Source organism: Saccopteryx bilineata, chromosome 6 (genome assembly GCF_036850765.1).
Source record: "Saccopteryx bilineata isolate mSacBil1 chromosome 6, mSacBil1_pri_phased_curated, whole genome shotgun sequence".
NCBI lineage: Eukaryota > Metazoa > Chordata > Mammalia > Chiroptera > Emballonuridae > Saccopteryx > Saccopteryx bilineata.
The window spans coordinates 776,210-795,656 of NC_089495.1; the positions used below are offsets into that span (position 1 = coordinate 776,210).

A 19,447-nucleotide genomic window follows, 5' to 3' on the forward strand; every position below is an offset into this window, starting at 1 on the left:
GCGGTCCCCAGGGAAGTGCCGGAACCAGGAGCCCGTGGTGCGTTAGCAGGAGGGGCTGTCACGGAGGGGCGCCCCCCAGGAGGATGTAACTGCAGGAGATGTGTATGAGACCCGGACAACCAGGAGAGGATTCTGTGAACTTTGTCGATAAATTAAAACACTTAGGAAACTGAACGCTTCCTTCAAATGGGCTGTCGCTGAAGTAGAAACAGGGGTAAACCTCTCACGTCTCAAGGCGCTAGGTCAGTTGCTCAGTGAATCTGCCCGACGAAACCCCAACCTGAAGGCCACACGTGGTCCCTGTGACGAGAAGGCGGGATTCCCAGTCACCCACGTTAGGATATCGGCATAAACTTACAACCCCGGTCACCAGAGAGCCGGATGCTGAATGTCCCAGATGTCAGGAAGTGATGACCAGCGGTACCCAGTCAAGGGGGACAGCCCACTGAGCCTCCCAGCCTCCCCGCGGGGTTCAGGGACTTTTAACAACGCAGGCTTTTTACAACATCATTCCCCACAGGCACTGACCGCTGGGCGCAATCCGTAACCTGTCTCAGTGTTGACTAAGACCAGTGGCCGTCCGATGTTAACTCAGAAGGAAACAGCTAACAGAGGTCCTGTTCTCAAAGTGTGCAGCAGCCTTACCATGAGGAGCTCGGGTTGATGCTTTCATTCTGTGACTGCTTGTGGACACTGTCAGCCTCCACACTGTCCTGCCCCCGAGGTCCTGCAGGGCCCCCCCCTCCCCGATGCTTACCTCCGGGCCTCTGTCCAAGTCGGCTCCCAGATGCTTAGGGATGAGTACGCTCTGGGTTGATCCTAAAGTCTGTGCTGCAAATCAAGTGAGACAAAGGCTAGTTTCTGCCGAAACAAGTTCAAAGGCACTTCTGGGTAGTTTATGCCACCAGATCTCTCAGCAGAGGGTGAATGAGACCACTACAGCCAGAGCACCAAGAAAGGTCTGGTGTGGTCCTCCTGCCAGAGCTGGTGGCCTAGTCAGACCCCCTGTGTCCCTCTGTGAGGACGCCTTTGTCATGGTGGCCTGTGTGTTCTCCAGTTCTCGGTCACTGATGTGGTGCAGCCTCTTCTGTACAGTAATAGATTAATTACGGGTCTTACTAGGTCATTCTTAGCACAAGAGCGAAGTTTATAGTTGTTTGCCATGACCTTCACTGTGTTCATATTTGAATTAATCTGCTATCCACCCATCAATCCATCCACCCATCAATCCATTCACCCACCCACCATCCATCTATCCATCCATCCATCCATCCACCCATCCACCCATCAATTCATCCATCCACCCACCATCCATCTATCCATCCACCCACCATCCATCTATCCATCCACCTGTTGATCCATTCACCCACCCATCATCCATCTATCCATCCACCCACCATCCACACATTTATCCATCCACCCACCCACCCATTCATCCATCATCCATCTATCCAATATGTTTATATTCCTTATGTTTATCTAAACAAAACCTTTCCTTCATGGAAAGTGTCCTGTGGTCCACAAATCAGTGGTACAGTTGTGGCCTCTGGAGCAGCAGGGTCCGAGGACACACAGGGGGCTGGGGGTGTCAGAGCCTGTCTGGAGCAGCAGGGTCCGAGGACACAGAGGGGGCTGGGGGTGTCAGAGCCTGTCTGGAGCAGCAGGGTCCGAGGACACACAGGGGGCTGGGGGTGTCAGAGCCTGGTCAGGCTTTCAGGCCTCAGCTCAACCCCCACCAGCCCCACGAGGGCTCTCCCAGGGGACCAGACCCCAGGCCACACTGCTCCCCCACTTTCCTGAGACGCCCCCCGCACTTCGTGGTCAAGTGCAGCGTGCAGGAAGCGCCTGCCCGTGAGTGTTCACCTTTAATCTCACTCTGGCGTTTGTGCATCAGATGAGATGATTTACGACGACGTTGAGAACGGAGATGAAGGTGGAAACAGCTCCCTGGAGTACGGGTGGAGTTCCAGCGAGTTTGAGAGCTACGAAGAGCAGAGCGACTCGGAGTGCAGGAACGGGGTGCCCGGCTCCTTCCTGCGCAGCAGCCATAGGAGGCAGGTGAGTGTCCGGGCGTCTGTGTCGGGTGCGGCAGGCGGGGCCGGGCCACCTCGTCCACGCGGCAGGCGGGGCCGGGCCACCTCGTCCACGCGGCAGACGGGGACATGTCACCTCGTTCACGCGGCAGGCGGGGCCGGGCCACCTCGTCCACGCGGCAGGCGGGGCCGGGCCACCTCGTCCACGTGGCAGGCGGGGCCGGGCCACCTCGTCCACGCGGCAGGCGGGGCCGGGCCACCTCGTCCACGCGGCAGGCGGGGCCGGGCCACCTCGTCCACGCGGCAGGCGGGGCCGGGCCACCTCGTCCACGCGGCAGACGGGGACGGGTCACCTCGTTCACGCGGCAGGCGGGGACACGTCACCTCGTTCACGCGGCAGGCGGGGACACGTCACCTCGTCCACGCGGCAGGCGGGGCCGGGCCACCTCGTCCACGCGGCAGGCGGGGCCGGGCCACCTCGTCCACGTGGGGCTGCCTGTTTCAGAGCGGCGGGTCTGTAGTTGGGGAAAGCGGAGGCGTTGGCAGAGCGGCGCCTCACTCCACACAAGGGGGGCGGTCACTGACCTTTCGTAAACTGAGTCGCTCACAAGGCCCCGAGGAAGCTGCTATCGTGAGCGTTTTAAGGAAAGAACGGTCTGAGTCACTTGGGCTGTGCACACGTCATCCCGCTCTGCCCGCTGACGGGCCCAGTCGGGGCTGCCCAGGGTGCCCTGTGACCCGCTCGCCTTCCGGGGGCGCCTGCGCTCCAGGGCTCCCAACACGCACAGGAGCGTGACGGAGGCTGTGACGGGCGAGCGTCCGGGCCGCCCGTGACCACCCTGCGGGCAGTGTGTGTGTGAGACTCCTGGGCGGGGTCCAGCCAGAAGTGTGGGGAGCGGAGCGTGGTTCTGGACCGGGCGCTGTATCGTTGAAGTCCATCACCCGAGGGAGTCCTGGTTCTGTGGTGACTGAGCCGTGTGCCCTGCTGGTCGGGGCTGGTTCTTGCTGACGGCCGCAGCTCTGTGGCGACTCGGAGGTGCGGGCCGCGGGTGGAAGGGGCTGGTGGGTCTTGCTGACGGCCGCAGCGCCCTGGCGACTCCTGCCCCCTGTGGAGGGGGAGGTGCGGGCCGCGGGTGGAAGGGGCTGGTGGGTCTTGCTGACGGCCGCAGCGCCCTGGCGACTCCTGCCCCCTGTGGAGGGGGAGGTGCGGGCCGTGTGAGGACGGGGCTGTGGGTCTGCACAGCAGGTGCAGCCTGTGACCTAGTCCCCGTCATCATGACGAGACCAGTGAACAGCCTCACCAGCTGGCCCCCGGGAGCCAGGCCCCTGCACGCTTCAAGGCGGCCTCCACGGTCTGTGGCCTGTGGTCGTCACGGGTGCTCGGGGCCCCTGTTGTGTAAACTTGCGTCCTGACCCCCGAGAACAGGCTGCGTCTGTGCAGGTTGGCTGACTGCTTGTGCTGTCACGGACCCCAGGAGCTCGGGCCCCTGTCACCGGCACGGTCACGCCTGGCCCTAGCCAGTGGGCCAGGTTGGAAGCCGCCCTGGCACTTGACTTGGTAGAGCCGAGCCCAGCACTAGCTTTCAGCTGAGACTTGAACGTGACACTTCAGGGCCCACTTTGGGCAGCATGGCGTGTTCACTGGGTGCCACAGAAGAGCAGGCAGAGCACCCTTCTCTGTCGTCTCCAGTCAGCCGGTCAGTCCTAGGACTGCGTGAGCTCAGCCGGGCGGGGCCCCTCGGGGAGCTGAACAGACCTGCCCCCCAGCCGTCCGAGTGGACCGGCCCCAACAGCCCAGCCATAGCGCCGGCCGAGCGTGTCAGCTGGTGCAGCGTGGACACCAGGTTGAGGCCAGCACATAGCGGCTCAGCGCAGATCTGGAGCATGCATGGCAGGGCAGCGTCCTGGGAAAGGGTTTGCAGAGCTGGGTGTTCAGATGCAGGTGCGTGAAAGGACCTGGTTTCCTGGAAGAAAAGATCAGGTTGTGACTCACAAAAGGACTCACCTCAGAAGCGGTCTCAGGCTTCCACCACAAGGACTCCCCCTGTCCTCGTCCCGGCGGACGCAGCAGGACGCCTGCGTGAGGAGCAGAGGCCGGCCTCACGCCTGGGGCGCTCGTGGTCACAGCCGCCCGCTGGGGACGGCTCACGGCCGCGCCGGCCACTCCTGGGTGCACCCACGGCACAGCCCTGAGCTTGTCCAGTGTCCTCTGCCAGGTGATGACATGCGTGAGGTCTCCTCTGCCAGGTGATGACACGCGTGAGGTCTCCTCTGCCAGGTGATGACACGCATGAGGGACTCCATGCCATGTTTGGTCATTTTAGTTTCATACAAATAAGAGTGTGGCCGGAGCAGGGTGTCCAGTTGCTCTCACCTGGTGGAGACGCCTCCTGTCCGGCTCACCTGACGTCGCGTCCGCCTTCGGACGCCGTTTTATGCCCCGGCTTGCCGCCGAGGGTTGTGGGGCCAGAAGGGGGTGGTCCTAGGGCCGGTGCGGCCGCTGGCCCATCAGTGTAGGGACGTCTGCAGCACCAGGGGGAGCGTCCTCATGAAAAGACTGTCTCTTTGTGCTCAGCTGTCCCATGACCTGGTGCGGCTAAAGGAGCGCTATGAGAGGAGGATGAGAGAGGCGGTGGCCAGCGCGGTGGGCGCGGTCGAGGCGCAGCGGCTAAAGCAGAAGCAGGAGCTGAAGGTAGCGTGGGCCCCTCCGCACAGCGGCGCCCGCCACACGCTCAGACACGCACTCGGGGACCCGTCCGCCACGTCCACCGCAAGGGTCCCCACAGTCGGTCCAGGGGCTCCGGGCGTCCCCCGGACGCGCTCAGAACACACTCGGGGACCCATCCGCCACGTCCACCGCAGGGGTTCCCACGGTCGGTCCAGGGGCTCCGGGCGTCCCCCGGACGCGCTCTGCGGGTCCCTGTCGGTTCTGAGGCCGTTTGCCTTCCTCTGTCTCCTCTTCGCACACGTGAGTGGAGGGATTTCCCGGAGGCTCTGCGTAGGATGTGTGACATCCCAGCCGATGGAATGTGACCCGGATGCAGGAGAGATTGCCCCCCAAAAGTGGAGGATGCCACCCATTGTTTCTGTTTTGGAAAACACAATAATTATCCATAAATGTGTTAGCTGAGGTAACGTTAATGGGTTTGTTACCACTTTTAAATGAATGTCGGTTAAAACAGCATCTTCCTCAGCTTGACCTCCTCCTGCAGTAAACGCAGGCGCGTAAGACCCAGGGACATGGTGGCCATGCTCCCCAGAGGAGAGGGCCCTGAGGCCGACAGTCTGGGAACCGCTGGATGGAGGTGGTGGCGGCCAGTTCCCCGAGCTGTGTTTTAAAAGGCCACTGTCAAGTAGTACGTCAATTCGGCCTTTTGCCCCCCTGCTCTGTGACTTGTTGAGCGGCGCTTACCTGGAAGCAGATGTCCACGTAGAAATGGGGCCGCTGCTTCAGTCCAGGGAGCCTGTGCCTGGGCTCTCGGCGGGCAAAGCCGCAAGCAGCACATCCGCTCGGGTCAGGGTCGGCAGGCTCCTTGCAGGTGGCATGACTGGTCAGGGCTCCGTCCCGGGCAGGGCTCCGTCCCGGGCAGTGATCCGTTCCGGGCAGGGGTCCGTCCCGACTAGGGGTCCGTCCCGGGCAGTGATCCGTTCCGGGCAGGGGTCCGTCCCGACTAGGGGTCCGTCCCGGGCAGTGATCCGTCCCGGGCAGGGGTCCGTCCCGGGCAGTGATCCGTCCAGGGCAGGGGTCCGTCCCGGGCAGTGATCCGTCCCGGGCAGGGGTCCGTCCCGGGCAGTGATCCGTCCAGGGCAGGGGTCCGTCCCGGGCAGTGGTCCGTCCCGGGCAGTGATCCGTCCCGGACAGGGGTCCGTCCCAGGCAGGGGTCCGTCCCGGGCAGTGATCCGTCCCGGGCAGGGGTCCGTCCCGGGCAGTGATCCGTCCAGGGCAGGGGTCCGTCCCGGGCAGTGGTCCGTCCCGGGCAGTGATCCGTCCCGGACAGGGGTCCGTCCCGGGCAGGGGTCCGTCCCGGGCAGTGATCCGTCCCGGGCAGTGATCCGTCCCGGGCAGTGGTCCGTCCCGGGCAGTGATCCGTCCCGGACAGGGGTCCGTCCCGGGCAGGGGTCCGTCCCGGGCAGTGATCCGTCCCGGACAGGGGTCCGTCCCGGGCAGTGATCCGTCCCGGGCAGGGGTCCGTCCCGGGCAGTGATCCGTCCAGGGCAGGGGTCCGTTCCGGGCAGTGATCCGTCCAGGGCAGGGGTCCGTCCCGGGCAGTGATCCGTCCCGGGCAGTGGTCCGTCCCGGGCAGTGGTCCGTCCAGGGCAGGGGTCCGTCCCGGGCAGTGATCCGTCCAGGGCAGGGGTCCGTCCCGGGCAGTGATCCGTCCCGGGCAGGGGTCCGTCCAGGGCAGGGGTCCGTCCCGGGCAGGGGTCCGTCCAGGGCAGGGGTCCGTCCCGGGCAGTGGTCCGTCCAGGGCAGGGGTCCGTCCCGGGCAGTGGTCCGTCCCGGGCAGTGGTCCGTCCAGGGCAGGGGTCCGTCCAGGGCAGGGGTCCGTCCCGGGCAGTGGTCCGTCCCGGGCAGTGATCCGTCCCGGGCAGTGATCCGTCCCTGGGCTAATTCAGGATCTGGCGGGTTTTCCGGGCAGTCCTCCATGTGGCCATTGGGAGTGTGTGAAGAAGAGAGGCCAGGTCTGGTCAACAGTGTAGGAGCAGGTGGACAGTCGGGAGCGGCAGGGCCCCGGGGGTGTGGGGGTGTGGGCAGCATGAGCAGTGTGGCGGGCGAGTCACACTGCTGGCGAGGGCCAGCGGCTACCCCGCCTCAGGCTGGAGACGGAGCCAGTTCTGCACCCTCCTGGTGGCCTCTCCTCTTGCATCCTTGTCCCCTCATGGGGGGACTCGGCTGGAGGCTCCTTCCTCTTCATCTGTCCACAGTCCTGGTTGTCCTTAGAGGGGTCCGGGCTGGGGTCACAGGGGTCGGGGTGGAGATGAGGTGAGGCCCCAGGTCTGGGGAGAGGGAGGCTTGGACACGGAGAGGGGAGATCTCAGGTGCTGTCAGGTGTGTCTGTCAGGACACCCCGGTTTGGGCAGGAGGGACGCAGGATCGGAGCAGCCCACAAGGGGTGCAGAGGGGCCCTGCTGCTGACAGATGGGGTGGGCCCTGCTGGGAGCTGATGTGGTGTCAGTGGGCAGACACTTCAGGGAAGGCGTCTGAGGCACAGGGACAGCGGGCTGGGGCAACCCTGTGTGACGTCCCCTCGAAGCCGTTCCCAGGGGCGACAGCAAGCAGGCAGGTGAGCCGGCGGCCGTCCGGACCCTCTCTGCTGGGACCAGGGCAGCCAGGGCCAGAGGGTCCCTCAGGAAGGATGCCGGACCGTCTCACGAGAGGCCGTCCAGGTTTTCTCTGGAAGAATCTCTAGCACCCCGTGGCCAGTGCCTCCGACTGAGACTGTTAAAGAATCAGAAACGCTTCCGAGCCCTGAGGCCACCGGAGGCTCTGGCTGTGGGACGGAGCGGGGGAGCCCCACACTGCGGGAGTGGCCTTGGGCTCACCTGTCGCAGAGGAGCGGAGTGCTGGCTGTCCCTCTGCCTGTCTCTGGGCACTAGCTCTCTGGCCTTCCCAGGGGGCGCAGGTGGGAGGCTCCACGCGGCTCAGGCTGGCACGGGCGTGCCCAGGGGCTAGTGGGTGGGCAGGTCTCCTCGATGTGCCATCTGTCACCTGTGGGCTCTGTGTCTCCACCTTTAATATCTACACAGTTGTCTGTGTCAGCGAGTCTAATAAACATAAGGACCGCATGAATTTTAAATGTGGCAGTTTTGTAACCATGTCAGCGAAGGGCTCTGCAGTTAGTTTGTAGCGGACAGCCCCAGACCACACACGTCAGTCCCCGCGGGCAGAAAGCGCTGCCCCATCAGAGAGCCAATGTCGGGGGACTCATTTCGGGGGACTTTTCAAGACCAAACTACTTGACAGTATTCTTTTAAAACGGGTGGGCAGCGGCAGAGTGACCTGTGCCGGACGCCGGCTCCTCACGCTCTGGCCCCGCAGGTGCAGAAGCTGGTGAAGGCCGCCCGGGACGGCACCCGGGACGGGCTCGAGAGGACCAAGGCCGCCGTGAAGCGAGGACGCTCCTTCATCCGGACCAAGTCCTTCGTCTCCCCAGGTCTGTGCCTCGGGCCCCAACCACGGCCGGGCCCCGGCCGCACCCTCAGACTGCGCACCACAGGCTCCCTCGGCCGGGTCTCCTGGGGTCGGGGCTCGGGGGGTGGGTGTCTCGGGCACACTCAGCAGGCAGCAGAAAGGGAGTGGACTCTCCCGGGTGGCAGGTGTCACCCCCACTTCACTGTCCCCATTCAGCCTGGGTCCCCTGAGGGGCCGTCATCCCCTCTTCTCCCTCCTGAAGCCCCCCCCCCCATCCCGGTACCCAGGGACTCAGTCTGTGTGGATTCTCCATGAGTTTGTGCTGCATGGTGACGGGGTGTGTCGTCACGGAGCGCCCCCTCCTGGTCTGTGTGCTGCCCACGGGGGCTGACACACACCCTGGGAGGGCGGTGTGCCAAGCAGGGGCTGTGGGAAGAGTTGGGACGATTCTGGAGTCTTGAGACTGTGACACAGCTGCTCACTAGGGGCAGTGCTGTGCTGTGGGGGTCAGAGGCCCCCCGGGCAGGAACGGGGCACGCAGGCACAAGTGGAAGGACAGGACTGGGACGTGCGAGGGTTTCTGTGCCCCGAGCTGCTCACTAAGGGCCGTGCTGTGCTGTGGGGGTCAGAGGTCCCCCGGGCAGGAACGGGGCCCGCAGGCACAAGTGAAAGGACGGGACTGGGACGTGCGAGGGTTTCTGTGCCCCGAGCTGCAGCGGAGTCCTGGGTGTGCGGCCAGGAGCTCCGAGCGGACCGTTCCGGGGTGGCCGCGGTCCCTGACCCGCTGTCCCGGAAGCACGGCTCTGTTGATCCACGAGCTCCCAATGGCAGACGCGGCCCTGCGGCGTGCGTCTGCTCCCTGCGCGGGGTGAGGACTGAGCCCCTTGCGTGTCCTCTCGGCCGGGCCGGGGACGAGACGTCAGCCTCTGCAGCTCCAGCTAATGAGGCCTTTAGGAAGCGCAGTCGTGGGGAGGCCTCCGAGGGTCCCGGGTGCGGGAAGGAGACGCCCGTGGGCAGAGCCCAGAGGGACAGGCTGGGCGGGGATCCCGCCCTGTGCTTTTCTGGTTTCCAGCTATTTTGCACGATCTTTTATTTAGCTTCAAGTGTTTAAAGAAGGACTTAGTTTTGGCCTAAACTTTGTGACCGGGAGCCTGTTCCTTCCCAGACTGGGGGACAGGCAGGCAGATGGCCTGTTCGTGGGCAGGGACCTTGGCCTCCTCGCTGCGGTCCTACTTGCTGGTTGGGGTCGTGCGGAGGTTGAAACATGAGGAGCCATCTCTGCTTTAGCAGTTGGGCACTCAGGTGGCCCCTCCGCCCTCCGAAGCGCTGAGAATTTCAAAACTTGGCGAACACTTCTGAGTGGGTCGGATTTTCTCGGGGTGATGGTCGCTGGCGGGTGTGCGTGTGGAAACGGTGTGGCGAAGGTGTCACCCCTGTCCTAACGGTGCCCCGACTTCTCAGACCACAGGTCGGGCCCGGAGGAGGAGCAGAGCGTCTTCATCGATGTGGACTGCAGGCACCCGGACGCCGTGCTGACCCCGATGCCCGAGGGTCTGTCTCAGGAGCAGGTAGGCGGCCGCGCGGGGACACAGCCCGCACCTCCTGCTGAGCCGCTGTCCGGTGTGGACACGCACCACTGGCTGGTGCCCGGCTGCCATTCCTGTCACTGGGTTCCCACCAGCCTCTCCTGGTCCTGCAGGGCCTCCGGGACCCCGGTCAGCAGCAAGGTCCGGGTTCGGACACCAGTCCTTGATGTTTTGAGGCGCACTCACGTGTAACTGAGGAACACGTGAACTCGCATTCCCTGTGAGATACTGGTTCTAGCGTGTATGACGGGCACTCACGTGTAACTGAGGAACACGTGAACTCGCATTCCCTGTGAGATACTGATACTAGCGTGTATGACGGGCACTCACGTGTAACTGAGGAACATGTGAACTCGCATTCCCTGTGAGATACTGGTACTAGCGTGTATGACGGGCACTCATGTGTAACTGAGGAACACGTGAACTCACATTCCCTGTGAGTTACTGGTTCTAGCGTGTATGACGGGCACTCACGTGTAACTGAGGAACACGTGAACTCGCATTCCCTTTGAGATACTGATACTAGTGTGTATGACGGGCACTCACGTGTAACTGAGGAACACGTGAACTCGCATTCCCTGTGAGATACTGGTACTAGCGTGTATGACGGGCACTCACGTGTAACTGAGGAACACGTGAACTCACATTCCCTGTGAGTTACTGGTTCTAGCGTGTATGACGGGCACTCACGTGTAACTGAGGAACACGTGAACTCACATTCCCTGTGAGTTACTGGTACTAGCGTGTATGACGGGCACTCACGTGTAACTGAGGAACACGTGAACTCACATTCCCTGTGAGTTACTGGTACTAGCGTGTATGACGGGCACTCACGTGTAACTGAGGAACACGTGAACTCACATTCCCTGTGAGTTACTGGTTCTAGCGTGTATGACGGGGAGCCCTACAGGGAGAGTGTGTGGGTGTCTTGGTGTGCGGGACAATTCTTTGCTTTTCTTTCTGTATTTCCAGATTGCCATGTACCAGTTCCGGTGCTTTGACCCGATACATTAGTATTGTCTCAGGACTCTTAGGAAACAAATGTAATTCTCAGATCAGACACCCAGAGTCTCACTCCCAACCTGAGTGCTTGAGGTTGTGCCAGGGGACATGGGTTTGGGGCGTAGGCTGGCCTAGACTTGACCCTCCGCCAGGTTGGGGGTGACTCGGCCCCGGGGTCAGACGCCCCTTGCAGATGGGCAGGTCTGGGAGGGACTGTGCCTGGGACCCAGCTGGGTGGCACGGGCTGCAGCCAGGGGGCTCTGTGCTCGGGTTTCAACCCTGGACACAGCTGGGTTTTTTTAAGTATATCACTTTCCTCAAGTATCCAGAGGGTTGGTTTTGGTCTGAATTTTTGAATCAAATGGCCCTTTTGGTAAGGAAAAGCCACGCCCCTGTCATAGAGGTTTACAGTCTCCTCCTGGCTTGTGCCCGAGGGCTTCTGTGCCAGACCTGTCCCTGCCACCAGGTGGCGCTGCGTCCTCTGCGGGCGGCGTACCCAGGCATGGGGGCTCGGGCTGGGCATGTGCGTGCTTGTGCGCCTGTGTGCGTGTGTGTGGTTTAGAACCAGCCCAGTTGTGACTCAATGCTTCATTTCTCATTTACTGGCAAAAATAACCTGCCCCAGGCTGTGCTGGGTGTGACCACACCTCACGGGCCTTTCCCCAGCCAGAAACTGGTGCTTGTGCGCACTCCCGTGGGAGGCACTGAACCAAAAATGACGTCAGCGCTCGGAAGGGAAGTGTCTCAGGGCACAGCAAACTGCTCCTGGAAACGACACTGTTGACTTCCCGAGTTCTCCGCCTCGAAGCTGCGTCTTTCATGGTCACAGGTTTTCGAGAAAAGAAGTGTGTTCCCTCCACCTTCCAAAAGATTTTGTTTTTCTATCATTTTCTTAGGTGTTGCCAGTAGCGTTCTAAGATGAGCTGTTCCTAACACTGATTTACACGTGAAACAAGTAATTGGGAGTTGGGCACACAAATGACTTAATTCAGTTAGTTATTGTTACATTAGTGAGTGAATCTGTTGTTAGCCCTGTAGGGTCACGTGACCTGCTGTTGTCATAGTTTATAACTTGAAGCTTAAAAATGAACACACTGTAGCAATGGGAGGTGTTTAGCTCCTGCAGTGCTCGCTGGTTAACACACCATTTAAGTATTCCCAAGGCCTTGTAGATTCCACTTACTTCCTATTTTGAAAACAAAAATCGTCTTTATCAACAAGCCTTAAGTAGAAGTAAAATTTATCTGCATGAAGTAATTTCCTGCTGTTGTATTTTCAAATCCCATCAGGTTGTAAGAAGATACATTCTGGGTTCTATTGTCGACAGCGAGAAGAACTACGTTGACGCCCTCACGAGGATTTTGGAGGTACCCGAGTGTCATGCTATAGAGTGTATGCGTGTTTTATCCACCTTTCTCACATACATGTGCTTGTCACGTACATATATTTATCTGTACGAATCATAAAATACCCAAATTTGCAGAATCCTCAAAAGAGTTTAAATATTGTTCTGTGTCATTGACATCAGAAGTCCAGTGATAGCAATAAAAACATTGCAGAAGAAATCCAGGCACAAGCAAATCAAAGTAGTGAGTATTAAACACATTCCTGCCACTTCTTCCAGGAAATGGGCCGCCTTGCTCAAGCACAGGGTAGTGGCTGGCAGCTGAGGCCGCTGGCATTCTAGAAGGACTTGTGGAGCCCTGGCCGGAGAGCATCGTCCAGCTTTGAGCCCCGGTCAGGGCACAGGCGAGAATCAGCCAACCCAACGCATAAATAAGTGGAACAACAAATCAGTTCTCTCTCTCTCTTTCTCTCTAAAATTAATAAAAATGTGAAAGACTTGTGTGCAGAGACTGTCTGCAAACCAGTCCTGTGTCCTCACCAGTTAAGTGGGTGATGCCTGTCCTTTACAATCAACCTTCCGTTGCCAACGGCTCTTTCATTTTTGCCCTTAAACCTGAGGCGTTCACTAAAAAGTGTTCTGTAAAACACACCGTGTAAGGCTGTTGAAGTGGTTCCGTCAGTGAGAATGCGTTAATAACGTCTTTTTTACTCCGAACCCTAAGTCGAGGGATGTGTTGAGTCTTGCACCCGCCGCAGGCCGGCCCTCGCCCCCGTGCTGTGTCGCCCTCGCCCCGCGCTGTGCGGGCCCTCACCCCCGCACCCCACCCCCCCGCGCTGTGTCGCCCCCTCGCCCCCCGCGCTGTGCTGCCCTCACCCCCGCGCTGTGTCCGCCATCACCCCCGCGCTGTGCCGCCCCTCGCCCCCGCGCTGAGCCGCCCCTCGCCCCCGCGCTGTGCCGCCCTCGCCCCCGCGCTGTGCCGCCCCTCGCCCCCGCGCTGTGTCCGCCATCGCCCCCGCGCTGTGTCCGCCATCGCCCCCACGCTGTGCCGCCCCTCGCCCCCGCGCTGTTGCCCTCGCCCCGCACCCCCCCCCCCCGCGCTGTGCCGCCCCCCGCGCTGTTGTCCTCGCCCCGCACCCCCCCCCCCCCCGCGCTGTGCCGCCCTCACCCCCGCGCTGTGCCGCCCCCCGCGCTGTTGCCCTCGCCCCCGCGCTGTTGCCCTCGCCCCCGCGCTGTGCCGGCCCTCGCCCCCGCGCTGTGTCGCCCCCTCGCCCCCCGCGCTGTGCCGGCCCCTCACCCCCACGCCGTGTTGCCCCTCGCCCCCGCGCTGTGCCGGCCCCTCCCCGCGCTGTGCCAGCCCTCGCCCCCGCGCTGTGTCACCCCTCACCCCGCGCTGTCACCCCCTTGCCCCCCACGCTGTGTCGCCCCTCACCCTGCCGCGCTGTGCCCGCCCTCGCCCCCCGCGCTGTGTCACCCCCTTGCCCCCCGCGCTGTGCCGGCCCTCACCCCCGCACTGTGTCGCCCTCACCCCCGCGCTGTGCCTGCCCTCACCCCCCGCACTGTGCCGGCCCTCGCCCCCATGCTGTGTCGCCCTCACCCCCGCGCTGCCTCGGCCCTCACCCCCGCGCTGTGTCGCCCTTGCCCCCGCGCTGTGTCGCCCTCACCCCCACGCTGTGCCAGCCCTCGCCCCCGGCGCTGTGTCGCCCTCACCCCCGCGCTGTGTCGCCCTCACCCCCCCCCCCCCCGCGCTGTGCCCGCCCCTGCCCCCGCGCTGTGTCGCCCTCGCCCCCGCGCTGTGTCGCCCCCCCATCCCCACGCTGTGTTGCCCTCACCCCCGCGCTGTGCCGCCCTCACCCCCGCGCTGTGTCGCCCGCCAGCAGTACGAGAGGCCGCTGTCGGAGACGGAGCCGCGCCTGCTGAGTGACCGGAAGCTGAAGGTGGTGTTCCACCGCCTGAGGGAGGTCCTGCAGTGTCACCGCCTGTTCCAGATGGCGCTGGCCAGCCGCGTGGCCGAGTGGGACTCCGTGGAGATGATTGGCGACGTCTTCGTTGCCTCCGTGAGTGACTGGCTGCCCTGCCCCGTGGTGCCGTCCCCGGGACGTTAGCACTGTGGTGAGCCACCTGCATTCCTGAAGGAGGAGAGTGATGGGCACTGCCAGGGAGACGGGCGTGCAGAGGCCCGGGACAGGGACGTGTGAAGCAGCATCCTCTGCACATGTGCTGAGTTTAGGACTCGGTGGCAGGAGAGCTGATGGGCTACTCGAGGCCCAGCCAGGCTGTGTGCGGCAGCCATGTGGGTGGCGGCCCGGGCGAGCCCCCTGTCTGAGCACCAGCACCCCCAGGAGCGATGGGACCCTGTGAGGAACCCTGCTGTTCCCTGCAGACCTGGGCTCTGTGCCCGGAGCTCCGTGTGCAGCCGTCCAGGCCTGGCACCCCATGCTGGGCACAGCTGCCCATCAACTCAGCAGCTGGAGATGGTGGCACCGGGTGAACATCGGCCGCGTGGGTCCGTGTGGGGACTCCACGCTCTGTGTGCTGACTCCTCCCACCCAGTGTAGGGGACACACTGGGGTCTCTGATGGCTTCGCCCCAGCTGCAAAGTTTCTGTGTCCGTGGGCGTGAATGGGGACCGTGGCAGTGATGCGTGACTTGTGTGTGTGCTGGATGACGCGTGGTCTGTGTGTGTGCTGGATGGTGCGTGGTCTGTGTGTGTGCTGGATGGGGTGTGGTCTGTGTGTGTGCTGGATGACGCGTGGTCTGTGTGTGTGCTGGATGGTGCGTGGTCTGTGTGTGTGCTGGATGGGGCGTGGTGTGTGTGTGCTGGATGGGGCGTGGTGTGTGTGTGTGCTGGATGGGGTGTGGTCTGTGTGTGTGCTGGATGACGCGTGGTCTGTGTGTGTGCTGGATGGTGCGTGGTCCGTGTGTGTGCTGGATGGTGCGTGGTCTGTGTGTGTGCTGGATGGGGTGTGGTCTGTGTGTGTGCTGGATGACGCGTGGTCTGTGTGTGTGCTGGATGGTGCGTGGTCTGTGTGTGTGCTGGATGGGGCGTGGTGTGTGTGTGCTGGATGGTGCGTGGTGTGTGTGTGTGCTGGATGGGGTGTGGTCTGTGTGTGTGCTGGATGACGCGTGGTCCGTGTGTGTGCTGGATGGTGCGTGGTCCGTGTGTGTGCTGGATGGTGCGTGGTCTGTGTGTGTGCTGGATGGGGTGTGGTCTGTGTGTGTGCTGGATGGTGCGTGACTTGTGTGTGTGCTGGATGGTGCGTGGTGTGTGTGTGTGCTGGATGGGGTGTGGTCTGTGTGTGTGCTGGATGACGCGTGACTTGTGTGTGTGCTGGATGACGCGTGACTTGTGTGTGTGCTGGATGACGCGTGGTGTGTGTGTGCTGGATGGTGCGTGACTTGTGTGTGTGCTGGATGACGCGTGGTCTGTGTGTGTGCTGGATGGTGCGTGACTTGTGTGTGTGCTGGATGGGGTGTGGTCCGTGTGTGTGCTGGATGGTGCGTGGTCTGTGTGTGTGCTGGATGACGCGTGGTCTGTGTGTGTGCTGGATGGTGCGTGGTCCGTGTGTGTGCTGGATGGTGCGTGGTCTGTGTGTGTGCTGGATGGGGTGTGGTCTGTGTGTGTGCTGGATGGTGCGTGACTTGTGTGTGTGCTGGATGGTGCGTGGTGTGTGTGTGTGCTGGATGGGGTGTGGTCTGTGTGTGTGCTGGATGACGCGTGACTTGTGTGTGTGCTGGATGACGCGTGACTTGTGTGTGTGCTGGATGACGCGTGGTGTGTGTGTGCTGGATGGTGCGTGACTTGTGTGTGTGCTGGATGGTGCGTGGTCTGTGTGTGTGCTGGATGGGGTGTGGTCTGTGTGTGTGCTGGATGGTGCGTGACTTGTGTGTGTGCTGGATGGGGTGTGGTCTGTGTGTGTGCTGGATGGTGCGTGACTTGTGTGTGTGCTGGATGACGCGTGGTCTGTGTGTGTGTGCTGGATGGGGTGTGGTCTGTGTGTGTGCTGGATGACGCGTGGTGTGTGTGTGCTGGATGGCGCGTGACTTGTGTGTGTGCTGGATGGCGCGTGGTCTGTGTGTGTGCTGGATGGTGCGTGGTGTGTGTGTGTGCTGGATGGGGTGTGGTCTGTGTGTGTGCTGGATGGTGCGTGGTCTGTGTGTGTGCTGGATGGTGCGTGACTTGTGTGTGTGCTGGATGACACGTGGTCTGTGTGTGTGCTGGATGGGGTGTGGTCTGTGTGTGTGCTGGATGGTGCGTGACTTGTGTGTGTGCTGGATGGTGCGTGGTCTGTGTGTGTGCTGGATGGGGTGTGGTCTGTGTGTGTGCTGGATGGTGCGTGACTTGTGTGTGTGCTGGATGACGCGTGACTTGTGTGTGTGCTGGATGACGCGTGGTGTGTGTGTGCTGGATGGTGCGTGACTTGTGTGTGTGCTGGATGACGCGTGGTCTGTGTGTGTGCTGGATGGTGCGTGGTCTGTGTGTGTGCTGGATGGGGTGTGGTCTGTGTGTGTGCTGGATGGTGCGTGGTCTGTGTGTGTGCTGGATGGTGCGTGACTTGTGTGTGTGCTGGATGGGGTGTGGTCTGTGTGTGTGCTGGATGGTGCGTGACTTGTGTGTGTGCTGGATGGGGTGTGGTCTGTGTGTGTGCTGGATGACGCGTGGTCTGTGTGTGTGCTGGATGGTGCGTGGTCTGTGTGTGTGCTGGATGGTGCGTGGTCTGTGTGTGTGCTGGATGGGGTGTGGTCTGTGTGTGTGCTGGATGGTGCGTGGTCTGTGTGTGTGCTGGATGGTGTGTGACTTGTGTGTGTGCTGGATGGTGCGTGACTTGTGTGTGTGCTGGATGGTGCGTGACTTGTGTGTGTGCTGGATGACGCGTGGTCTGTGTGTGTGTGCTGGATGGGGTGTGGTCTGTGTGTGTGTGCTGGATGGTGCGTGACTTGTGTGTGTGCTGGATGGTGCGTGACTTGTGTGTGTGCTGGATGGCGCGTGACTTGTGTGTGTGCTGGATGGTGCGTGGTCTGTGTGTGTGCTGGATGGTGCGTGGTGTGTGTGTGTGCTGGATGGGGTGTGGTCTGTGTGTGTGCTGGATGGTGCGTGACTTGTGTGTGTGCTGGATGGTGCGTGGTCTGTGTGTGTGCTGGATGGTGCGTGGTCTGTGTGTGTGCTGGATGGGGTGTGGTCTGTGTGTGTGCTGGATGGTGCGTGGTCTGTGTGTGTGCTGGATGGTGCGTGGTCTGTGTGTGTGCTGGATGGGGTGTGGTCTGTGTGTGTGCTGGATGGTGCGTGGTCTGTGTGTGTGCTGGATGGTGCGTGGTCTGTGTGTGTGCTGGATGGGGTGTGGTCTGTGTGTGTGTGCTGGATGGGGTGTGGTCTGTGTGTGTGCTGGATGGGGTGTGGTCTGTGTGTGTGCTGGATGGTGCGTGACTTGTGTGTGTGCTGGATGGTGCGTGGTCTGTGTGTGTGCTGGATGGTGCGTGGTCTGTGTGTGTGCTGGATGGTGCGTGGTCTGTGTGTGTGCTGGATGGTGCGTGGTCTGTGTGTGTGCTGGATGGTGCGTGGTCTGTGTGTGTGCTGGATGGCGCGTGGTCTGTGTGTGTGCTGGATGGTGCGTGGTCTGTGTGTGTGCTGGATGGGGCGTGGTCTGTGTGTGTGTGCTGGATGGGGTGTGGTCTGTGTGTGTGCTGGATGGTGCGTGGTGTGTGTGTGTGCTGGATGGGGTGTGGTCTGTGTGTGTGCTGGATGGTGCGTGGTCTGTGTGTGTGCTGGATGGTGCGTGACTTGTGTGTGTGCTGGATGACGCGTGGTCTGTGTGTGTGCTGGATGGTGCGTGACTTGTGTGTGTGCTGGATGGTGCGTGGTCTGTGTGTGTGCTGGATGGTGCGTGGTCTGTGTGTGTGCTGGATGGGGTGTGGTGTGTGTGTGCTGGATGGTGCGTGGTGTGTGTGTGTGCTGGATGGTGCGTGACTTGTGTGTGTGCTGGATGACGCGTGGTCTGTGTGTGTGCTGGATGGTGCGTGGTGTGTGTGTGTGCTGGATGGTGCGTGGTTTGTGTGTGTGCTGGATGATGCGTGACTTGTGTGTGTGCTGGATGGAGAGTGTCCATCACAGGACGCGGCTCTTCCAAACACCTGCATACCCCGCTCGGGGCATCAGGGAAAGCTGACCATCAGGGCGTGTCCTCTGTCACCTCCGTGTCTGTCTGCTCTCTGTTCGCGTCCGTCTTTACCCTTCTCAGACGCCTGCCTGGGAACACATCTCTGAGTGGAGAACCTTTCTTGTTCTAACTACAACGTAGATGAAAGTGTTCCTCGCTGAGTGATGGCCACACCAGGCGGGTGTGGGTGGCTCTGTTATCAGCATCGCTGTACGCTGGTGGTCATTCCTGCTGCCCACCCTGCCACTGTGTCGAATGTGAGGCCTACCGTTGCCCTGGGGCCGGCAGCACTAGGCCCCTGCCGACTGTCTGTCTGTTCATCATGGACCCGACTGGGGTGCGGGTCTGGGGGTGCGGCTCGAAGACACTGCCCGTGCACGGAGCCCCCAGACATCCCCGGTGTCAAAACGCGCCCAACCAGTCTGCTCAGAAAGTCCCGGCCATCCTGACGTGTACCTCGTGACCCGTCCCGGCCGCTGGGGCTGTTTGAAGGGAGGACCCCGTGGGCTCTGCTTCGCTCACTTTTCTCAATCTCCTGCACCCAGTTCTCCAAGTCCATGGTGCTGGACGCCTACAGCGAGTACGTGAACAACTTCAGCACCGCCGTGGCCGTCCTCAAGAAGACCTGCGCCACGAAGCCGGCGTTTCTGGAGTTTCTGAAGGTGAGGAGCCTTTTTCTCTCTGATAACAGGTTCCGTGCGGGTGTACGTGGTGACGGGTCCTACCCAGCCTCACCCCTGCCTGCAGGGTGCTGCTCATTAGGAAGACCTTCATGCCAACAGCACTCTATGTATTGGGTCCACACTAGAAATAAAGATGAATTTTTAGCGGTAACATAGCTTTAAAAAATATTCCTCATTTGCATACCCAGAGAGTGGGGCTGGCCGGCCCGTCAGCAGGTCAGGTCAGGTCTGAGCGGAATGTGGGGACAATGGCCTGGTGCTCGGGGTGGGACGGAGGCGTGTGTGGCCCCGTGAGTCAGGCTGCGCAGGCCCCCGGGAGGCCCGGTGGGTCTGTGTCAGGAGGGAGGCCCTGTGCGGGCGTGTGGGGCACCCCGTGTCGCAGGCTGCTGTACACACACGACAGACAGGTGAGCTTCGGGCCACTGAGCAAGGTTAAAACTCCTCCTCACACGCTGTGGCCCCCACTGGCCCGGCCTCATTTGTGTGAGGCTCAGTGCCCTGGGCGAGCGC

The 19,447-nt window shown here is 61.7% G+C and overlaps 1 protein-coding gene across 9 annotated transcripts in view; it reads left to right on the forward strand.

The window, feature by feature from the left end:
- The window catches only part of ARHGEF10 (Rho guanine nucleotide exchange factor 10), an 81,396-nt gene that overhangs the window by 28,026 nt on the left and 33,923 nt on the right, over nt 1-19,447 (forward strand). For 6 of the 9 annotated variants that reach the window (XM_066235251.1, XM_066235257.1, XM_066235255.1 and 3 more), the window contains exons 8-14: nt 1,895-2,058; nt 4,609-4,725; nt 8,074-8,188; nt 9,628-9,734; nt 12,044-12,121; nt 13,977-14,156; nt 18,800-18,916. In XM_066235251.1, the coding sequence (XP_066091348.1) occupies nt 1,895-2,058; nt 4,609-4,725; nt 8,074-8,188; nt 9,628-9,734; nt 12,044-12,121; nt 13,977-14,156; nt 18,800-18,916 (878 nt within the window). The remainder of the gene's footprint in view (nt 1-1,894; nt 2,059-4,608; nt 4,726-8,073; nt 8,189-9,627; nt 9,735-12,043; nt 12,122-13,976; nt 14,157-18,799; nt 18,917-19,447) is intronic. The other 3 variants (XM_066235258.1, XM_066235259.1, XM_066235256.1) reach the window with 2 other exon arrangements.